The 10,257-nt window shown below is 35.0% G+C and overlaps 1 protein-coding gene across 1 annotated transcript; it reads right to left on the bottom strand.

Moving 5' to 3' along the window:
• Positions 1-2,070: 2,070 nt before the first annotated feature.
• LOC142353711 (uncharacterized) lies at positions 2,071-9,082 on the bottom strand. Its single transcript, XM_075406042.1, has 2 exons — positions 7,613-9,082; positions 2,071-4,160 (listed from the first exon to the last, which is right to left on the bottom strand). The coding sequence occupies exons 1-2, from the start codon at positions 7,688-7,690 to the stop codon at positions 2,367-2,369; spliced, it is 1,872 nt and encodes a 623-aa protein (XP_075262157.1). The 5' UTR covers positions 7,691-9,082; the 3' UTR covers positions 2,071-2,366.
• Between the last annotated feature and the right edge of the window lie 1,175 nt (positions 9,083-10,257).

Genomic DNA, 10,257 nt, shown 5'->3' with positions numbered 1-10,257 from the left:
ACTGGAATGGTTCATCTTTAATCCAGATTTTAAAGTAACTGAAAAATTAAAGGCTAAAAAGAGAGTTTTTCAGAAAAATTAGGTGTCAGAATTTTGCAACGAAATTATTGCAGACTTCATTAGCAAAATTTGTGACAACTATACGAACCCTCTACTAATTGTCAAAAAAACTGCAGGCATAATGCATTCTAACTTGAGACCTGATTTGAATTCAAAATGTTTCAGATATTCAAGGCACTTTTTGAAAATTCGTTAAGGGTACGTTGATTTTTGGTGAATCTAAGTAACAAAATTTCTAATGATCACAACGTTTCCGACAGAGAGTCAGAAACTTGCATTAACATTTTCCTTTTTCAGCAAATTGAGCGCTCTGCTAGCCAGATAATGCATTTTTGATATAACTTCTTGAATTTAAAATGTAATGAAAAAATTAATTTTTCCTTATTCGTCGTTATTTTTTTTTCTCAATTTATTTCGTTTTAAGATTCAAATTAATTAAACTGGATGCAGTTTCGATTTTTTGCTGTAATGCTTAGCACCTAAAACAACCTTAGTCAATAAAGCAGTTTCGGGATCTTATTCAAATTTCGTGAAACTATTTTGAAACCCTCGTTCGGAGACATCCATTTAGCTCAGTTTTAAACTGTATTTAACTGTTTTAAAAAAATGTATTTTTGCTTTTGATCCAGTGTAATCACAACATCTCACTTCAGTTTTCAGGAGAAAATCGGCATTTTTCCCCTGATTTTCTTCACTTCCACAACTTCAGTGTTGACTGCCTTTTTTGAAATTTAGGCAAGAAAGCGAATGTTCTGCGTCATTATATCCACGGCATTAGGCTCATTAATGAATTATTTATTGAATGAAGTTTGAAGTCTCTGCTCCTTTGAAAAGGACCGGCGGCAGGAATATAATGCCCATTTAAGTGCTGCAAATATTCCACATTATCAATCCTCCTAGTTTTATTTTGACCAAAAACAATTATCTTTTAATCTCCGACTATCTTGCTAAACCTTTATTGTCTATCTGACGATAAGTACAATCAAAGCTGATTGATTTTGAAGCCCAAGCAGAAGGCAAATTAAAACGATTACAAAATTTAGATGACAAACGGCACAATTGCTTTTCTTAGAAACTTTATCAACCAAAAATTTGTTAAGAAAACTAATATTTAATATCACCAACGCAAGAAACTATCAGAAATGGCCACGGATCCTAAGACTGGGCGGCAAATAAGGCTTTGAATAGGATCCATGCAGAATTCATTTTCGGTAAAAAAAAATTAAATGGTCATTTTCAAAAATGTTATAATTATTGCGCCTTCAGTTTTTACATACTATCAGGCCACTTTTGTCGGCAGCCAATTTTATCGTCCGATAAATTAGCTAACTCCATGTCATGTCAGTTTCCATTATAGTAAAGTCAACACAGCAAAACAAAATACCCACATGCTAAGAGCACAGTATTTTATGAAAAACAAATTCTGTAAGGGAGGAAAGTTTTTAAATTAGAATTCAAACTACTTTGATTATCTTGATTGGCTCTTACTCTAAAAAATTCTTAAGAGATTAAAAAAGCTTTTAATGTTAACTCGCACGTTCCGACCGATATTCATCAGTCTGTATTCCAGCTAGTACATGGCGTACCTCAAAATCAACGTTTAACATAACCGACTAATCGTCGGAGTTGCTCTGGTGGGAGCACTAGTGGGAGCTCTAATCAACTGCAGCCTGCTTCAGTCGGGGGGAGAGGGAGTCTAAACGAGACTAAGAAGTTCAATATTGGGCTTCAAATAAGCACATTACAGGTTAACATATACCACTATTCAGATTTAAAGTTAAAAACGGCACCAGTTTGGACGCACTTTCCATTTGACCTTTGCCGCCAATTGAGTTCAGCTGCTTGAAATTGTGATTGAGAGAGAATTTTAGATCACGCGAAACGCAAAAAGTCAAAGGGCGTAAAAGTTACTCGAAAAGTCAAAACGGTCAAGCGAAAATTTTGTATAAAAAGAAGACACACGTTTACAATAATTGCTGAACTTGTTCAGGAGCAATTAATAATATCACGACGGCGTTTGAGGCTTTATTGTTCAATAGAGCTTGAATAAAACGAGGAAAGCATGAAAAGAAATACCAAAATCTCAATCAGTTCCTGTTCTATCAACTGATACTGCAATTTCACCAATACAAAATGCCTAAAAATTGATAGTGAACTGAAGAAACCAGGAGCTCGCTATACATGATCTGAAAGGAAATAAACAGCAATATAAATCAGGTAAAACAACAAGGTCTTTGAGAGTCTATAAGAGTAGTTCGCCATAACTTAATGTCCAGTTCAGTCTGCTGATTGATCTTTCAGGTGAATTAAACATATTTCAGACCCAACTCCAACTCATCGTTAAAAGAGAAGGCACATATCATAAGCGTGTCATTGTCTCCAAATATTTGCCAGTAGTGATTGAATGGAGTTTTGACAAAGTTCAAGACTTTCCCCTTTTTATCAGTCATAATATGCTTGAGATACTTTTCGCCATGAATTTGAACTGCCAAAGCTGAGAACTCATTGACAGGGAGGTTCAGCTTTGGAACTCGGACCAATCTTGTTAAATCAGGCGACGTCATTCGTAACATCTGGTTTACCGGTTCCATAACTTTCTTGTGCTTCTTGTAAATGCTTTCAATCACCTCACGGCGATCGACGAAATCGTAGAACGAAGCTCCGAAAACTTTGTAGACCCAGTTCATGGTATGAAAATGATGGAGAGTGTCTGGACCGCTGCATTTTCGCGCCAATTCGATGAAGTCCAGCCTCGAATAATAGTCCGGAATGTTGCTCCAGTCTATAAAATAAGGATCTAAGCTCCTAACTTCTTTCGCAAACTTAGAATCGTCGGTCGCGACCTGTTTGACATTTAACTTGCAAAGCATTTTGCCTTCTCTTACAAAACTCCTCAGTTTTTTCAACTTGCTCTCTGTCGATTTCAAAATCAATTCAATCACCGATCTGCTCGATGGTCCAAATTGTTGACATAGAGTGTTCATATCAATTGTATTGAAGAAGTCTTCGAACTTAACTTTAATCCAATCTTCCGAAGAACCAGGAAACATAGTTACATTCGCACATAGAGAATCAATAGGGCGGTTTTTGTCCATGAACAAAGCTCCAGTGAATAGGTAATTTGCAAAATGAATTTGATCGTCTACAGCCAAGAGATTATTGATGGGCATAAAATCACAGGACCTGCGATGTTTTGTGAATGCATCCTGAGCCTGTCTGGCAGTCATTCCCTTCTTCGCTTTCCAAATGGGGGCGTATTTAGACAGGAGATGGTTGTTTATTTTGGGTACATGTTTGTCCAGAAATGAGAAGAACTGTTCTTGTGTCTCTCTGTCCCAACAGGATGAGAACCAGACCTGCAGAATCGTCTTCTCACTCACTTCTCTCTCTTCTGCCTTCATCATCTCATACATCAACACACTCCTCCCAACTGTCACTTCTGCCTGGTCGTAACCATAGAAACGCAGGGTTCCTCCACCTTCATTTTGGTATTCGCCCCAGAGCAGTTGACACAGATCTACATATCCGATTCCCACGTAGGTCTTTCCAAAATCGAAAATTAATTGAGGACAAGGAGTGTTACGTAATATTTGCTGATGGTTAATTGTGTTCCTCACAATTTGTTGACTTCTCGACTGAACAAGGTTGCTAGTCAAGTAAGGCAACGTATCGTAGCTCCAGATATCACCATCTTTCAAATCAGGTCTCTTAAGAAATGCCGTAAGACCTTCAATGTCTGAAGTGTTCCAACGCTGCATAAACCTTTCGGGAGCAAAGTCCTCGTCAGCAAACGCCTCAAAACCCTCCTCAATGGAGGCCATTGTTACAAGCGTCTGCATACGCTCCATTGCCAAAGTTGCAACCCGGTTAAATTCATTCGGGAACCTTTTCCTGTACTCCATGGCGTAATCAGTTATCATGGACTTGTTTCGCTCCATGATGATGAGATAATCAGAAGGATTCAGTCTTTTGGGTACTTTCACGATGTCATTTGGGCTATTCTTAGCAGAGGGTTTAGCCGCTTCGTTCTTAGGTTTCACAACTTGAGTTGTTTTGTTACAAGACTTTTTGTGTTCATTCCAGTCCCGTTTTTGACACTCCTAATTACAAGACATCACACTCAACTGCTCAAACTAGCCCGATTTTAGAATATTTTTTACTGTCATCACAGGTGGATATCCTCCAACGATAAATTATGAACGGTTTGTGCTATTGACATTTTGCGCGTTTATAATGGTATATAAAGATTGTAATCTATAGTTTTACCTAATATCAAGCGATGGAAAATATTATCAAAAAAACAAAGCATTAGATTGTTTAAGCATGCTCATGAAAGATATTTGTTGCCACAATTTGTTAACCGCTAGCACGTACCCTTATCACAAGAATTATGGAAAATATGCTGAAATTAATTGAGCAAAGATAGCTAAAAACTTTTAAATAGATATTATAACAAGGCGCCTCGTTGATGTGCGTTCGCACATGATGTTCCGACCCGCGCTGATCTACATTTTTGAATTAACTGTCTTTTGACTTACATTTTTGACAACGCGATAATCAAAAGTAGATGTTTGAGTTCAAAAAAACCGTTACACAACCAAACTCATAATTGAATTAAATGATGCCATGCCTCATTACAACGATATCTGCATTGAAAAGACTACGAGAAAAAAACAACAACTACAAAAAAGCAGATAAATAAGTTTCACGTCAAAAATGCAATAACTAATTTCAAAAGCACCTAGTAACAACGTCACATTATAATTAGACAAAAACCTAACTACATGAATTTAATTTTCCTAACTACACAGCAGGCAGGATTTTATCTTAAAGAGACTAGGTAACATTTCTACAAAAAAAAATTAGGCGAAATTCAAAAATCAATCCACATTTTTTAAACCGAAAAATTTTAAGTCTCAAAAATCAATAGCTTTCAACGAAATAATTCTCAATAAATTTTCAAAAGAGTCATAATGAAACCAATAGCACCTGTGTTTGGTTAGACTAAGCCATAGGAACCGACTATAGATGCAGAAAAATTAAAAACAATGCGAAAACACAAATCAGTGAAGCCATTAAAATCATTAGCTATTATCTGAATATTATGTATTTTTATTTCAATTTCCATTTATACTAATTCAGTTCAGCTAAATATATAATGAATGAATAAATAAGTTTAATTCGGCCACATTTGAAAATCATTGGGATCTGTTATTACGCGATTGTGCTAAAGGAAGAGAAAAAGAATCACAAATACACCACTCACATAACTTTTTATGAAAACACATGCTCCAACAAACAAATCATTAGCTACCTCATAATATCAGTAAACCTGTGAATTTTTAAAATACATGGGACCTCTCAATGATGAGAACACGTTACCAGTAAATAAAAACAACAACAAAAACTAAAAAAAATAAAAATTCCTTAAAATCTCAAAAATGTATAATATTAAAAACTTGAAGACTAATGGCTATAAACAGTCTCCTTCGGGTAACATTATTCAATCAATCCTCACTTAAAAACTTATGAGACCGGTCAGCTTTAACGGCTACCTAAAGAATAAAAAACAGGCTAACATAGCAGCAAATTAAAAAAAATAATGAGCGAGGAAAGTGTCGAGGCCATTAAAAAATGAACTTTTCAGTTAAAATTTTTCCCTTTAAAAAGCCCTTTAAACCATCAGCTTTTCTCTGAAAACTTTTTGTATGATCCATTAAACGTTGTAATCTCCAAGCCCATGAAACTATCATTATTAGGGTAATGTGTTAAGATTCCAAAAGGAACCAGAATTAAGAAAAAGAGATCAAAAATTTTTAAAAAAGTTATGAAAACTTGTGCATCGAAGTCATAACACGAATAGTTAGAACATAAAACCGCTGACTATATTATTTTGGTTGAATAACAAAAAAAGGTCCGGTCATTACTGAGACTGACTTACAGTTCACGAACTAAGGGCTAAGATTGTTTAATGTTAAAAATTTCTCGGAAAACCTTTTTTAAAGTTTAATCATCATTAAATCCAATAGCTTTCAACGGAAGGCAATAAATACGCTCAGTTGTGCGTCGATTGGACAAAAAACGGTAATTTTCATGCATATGTAATCGATAAGACATCACAATAAGTCTTATGACAATGGAAACAACATCAAATACCGGCGAAAAGAAAAAAATTGTGGGAAAGTGCGCGAAGAAAGTGTCGAAGCCATTTAAACCATAAATTTTTCTCTGAAAACTCTGTCCAAGATCCATTGAAAAAATTCTCAAAGCCAATGGGAGATATTAATATCAGGAGAATTTGTTAAGATTTCAAGAGGGACCAATAAAACGAAAAAATCCGAATTTTTTTTAAGTTTCGAAATTTTGTATCATTGAAGTCAGATAACAAATAATAACAAAATAAAACCGCTAACCAGATTAATTTTGGTTGCAGTAGAAAGTAAGGTGGTTGTGTCATTACTGAAGTTGACCTACAATTCACGAAAAGTTTATGATGGTTAATGATAAAAATTTTCTCCTGTCCACTCAAAGCTCTAGATAGGTTCTCTTAATGCTCATCATGAAACCTACTGCACTTTTAGGCAACGAGTTTATGCCATAGGACTCCAAAAATTCAGTTAAACCTCAAAAAAAATCAAAATTTCATTTAAAATTCAGAGTCGTAGCCAAAAAAAATATACGAGCGATTCTTTAAAAACGAATTTTTTATTCATTGGGCGTCATTAGACTGTGAATCAGATTTATCATTAACGGAACCTTGGAATGAAAAGTGACTAGTCTCTATCTGACACAAGAAAACGAATAAAAATGATTTTTTTTTCAAAAAAAAAGCTCTCAAATAGAATTCGATAATTTTTTTTGATAGTGAACTTCCCTATGAGACCAGAAAAAGTCTTTTTTATCGCCTTTCGTCTATTAGGAACTCTATATTGAATCTTTTTGTGGCTTGAAATGTAATTTTGAATCAAGCTTTTATTTAAAAATTATCTAAATTTGAAGAATTAAAATTACACATAAATTACACTAAAAGTGAACAAAATATCACATGTTCACACAAAACTTCAATCCTCGATAACTCCTCGAAAAAAAGGAAATTAAAAAAAATCTTTTTAATTTTGAATTCGACGCTGGACGAGCTTTTTAATGATACCACTCACAATTCTCTACGATGAATATATCGATCGGCAAAAATTGACTAAACAAAAAAAACCCATGTGAGTATATAGTTCCTCCCCCCACAAGTGGGGTCGGAACAAAAATGATCAGCTTTTCAGTTTCAAATTATTTGCTGTATTTGCTTCTCAATCATGAAGGTAAAATTCAAACCTTATTTTTCATATTTCATTTCCTTCATTTCTCAAGTATAGAAAGCAGTGCACCGAAATCAGAAAACAACCATCAACAAAATTTGTTAAAAAATGGTATCTTTCAACAATCATAAGTTTCATAAGTTTAAGCATTTTCCCTATCGTTAACGTTAGCTTCCTCTGAACCCAAATTTCTCAGTTGAAATATTTACTCAAGAAAAGAAAGTTGGATTATATCAACGAACCTTAGAGCAATAATGGACCGATCTGCAACCCGTACATGCCTTAGCATCTTGTTTAGAACACACTCGACAAACAGCCATTAACTCGTTAAAACGCACACCACAGTATAACAAAAACAGCAGTATAACAAAAGTTATTAATTGCTTCACACAATAAAAAAACTCTTCTGGTGGTAAAACGAGAGCACGTTATTATGCTCAGTGGATAAGATATGCTGAAATTATGCACAAATGTACAAATTTTTGCTATATAACGTTAGGACGATATTTGCGATAAACAATTCTTTCAATTTCTGAGAAATAGTTTGAAGCCTACAGCTAAGCAGACGTCGAGGGACTAAAATTGTTGTTCTGAGAGACGGCGCCAATAACAACAACAATGACGTCATGCATAACTAACCAATCAGAGCAGATCTCAATTGACAGAAAGTTCAGAGAGCATAAATGGAAGCTCCAAAAAGTAAACTTATACCAGAAACAAAACGTTTATGCTTGAAACACCAGTATGAAATTTGGTTGAGTGAAAAGTCAAAAGGAAACTTTTATTGTCTGAGAACATGATGGCAGCAAAGTCTTAATAAGCCCGCAAAGGATCACCTCAAAACGAAGTGGCCATATTAAAGCAATAAATTTTTCGACATTCGTTAGCAAAAACAGAACGTTTAAAATCACCGTTTTACATGTTAAACTGCAGTTTAGTTTAAACGAATAAATTCAATATCTAAGATCTCCAATCCTTCAAGTTCGATTTAAGAAAACAAGCGCACAAAAATAAAATAACAAAAAATAACAATTATTCAAAAGTAGCAATTTGTTATCTCACGTTTCATTTGTTTAATAGATAACAAGTTCCTGAATTGTACGCAATAACAAAAGCAACCGTACAACTCGCCATTTTACATTATGGACTGTAAGGTCGTTTGAAAGGTCATTTTTTGAACCGTACAACTCGCCATTTTACATTATGGACTGTAAGGTCGTTTGAAAGGTCGTTTTTTGAACCGTACAACTCGCCATTTTACATTATGGACTGTAAGGTCGTTTGAAAGGTCGTTTTTTGAACCGTACAACTCGCCATTTTACATTATGGACTGTAAGGTCGTTTGAAAGGTCGTTTTTTGAACCGTACAACTCGCCATTTTACATTATGGACTGTAAGGTCGTTTGAAAGGTCGTTCGAAAGGTCGTCTGATCAAAATTTTCCAACCCGATCATGATATCGTTTTATCTCATCACAATCACTCGAGATTTAATGGCTACAATATCTATGAAACCGGACCACCTACTAACCGAAAACTAAAAACAGTTCAATTATTCTTGAGCAGCTCTGAAAAGTGTAGCATGTTAAATAATCCTTTTTAACGATATCATTTTCCAAATTTAGCCACACAGCTTACATGACAATTTATCCAATTCCATCATATCTTTTTGTTCAATTACGTTATTACAGATTAGCGATCGCTTTTACCAGCATGTTTTAACATAGTTAAACGGAAATTTTAATCTCATGTTTGGTAAAGATAGTTTCACATCAAGTCCTTCGGAAAATTTAATTGTCGTTCTGGTAATTTTAACAATTGCGTAAAGTTAGCATTGGTTAGAACGACGTTGGGTAAAATGGCAAGTTGGGTATAATGGCAATGGGGGATCAACAGGACAACGTTTCAAATGGACGACACTGCAAAGCATCCATAATGACTAGTTTAAACGAAAAAAAAGGAGAAATACATTTTCCGCATGTGTCCATTCCTCAGCGGCCCGTGGGACTTGATAAGAATCTATCACAACCTAACGTGTGAGCGCGCCCCAATCTATTACAACTGGCACGTCAACTAGTAATAAATTATCAGCGTATATTGAGATTTTGCGTGTATTAATTTTTGTCGTTCATTTAATACAGAATTTTGGTGTCGTCCATCTGAAATGCCCCCGGCTAAGGGTGAAATTGAACTGAGTTAATTATCCAGACATCAGCTTAACAAACGTACTGAAAATTTGAGAACTATATAATCAAATATAGATATTTCAAAAGGTACCAACATCAAGCTTCTAATTATAAAGAAGAGCTGACTCGTTTTCGTTGCTTAGGATAGAAACCAGTTTCGTGGATTTTGCAGAAATTAAACTTCTAGAAAATTGAGTCAATAAAAATCATAACCCTATAACGTCGGAAGAATTTCTCTCGAACAAGCATGGGGTGGGGGCAGGAGGGAAATTTTTATGGGTGCAAAAGTCCGACCTCAGGGGTTCGAACCCGTGACCTCGAGGATAGCAGTGTAACATCATAACTACTCAGCAAGAATGGCTTTGATCTCTTACCGCTCACAATCGCTTTTATGTAAGCTCCAAACACTGAGAGCAATTGAGATCACTCAAAAATTAAGATGTGAAGCGTGACAAAGTAACTTGTGAAAACAAAATGTTTTAGAGCGAAAACGGTCAAGCAAAAATTTTTGCATGAAATACTAAAACGTTTACAATAATTGCCTCAAACTTCGTTCGAGAGCAACTAGAAAAGATTGCTGAGCTTATTGTTACCGTGAGAACAAGCAGTTCTTTAAAAGAGTGATTTTAATGTCTGATTTTGCGAAGGAGTATGGTGTAGCATTCTTTACCATGAACTAATAAAACTTTGAAATTTGAACAAC

Source organism: Convolutriloba macropyga, chromosome 14 (assembly GCF_964194025.1).
Source record: "Convolutriloba macropyga chromosome 14, txConMacr16.3, whole genome shotgun sequence".
Lineage (NCBI taxonomy): Eukaryota > Metazoa > Xenacoelomorpha > Acoela > Convolutidae > Convolutriloba > Convolutriloba macropyga.
The sequence above is the reverse complement of the archived record's forward strand: the minus strand, read 5'-3'. Positions and strand labels throughout refer to the sequence as shown.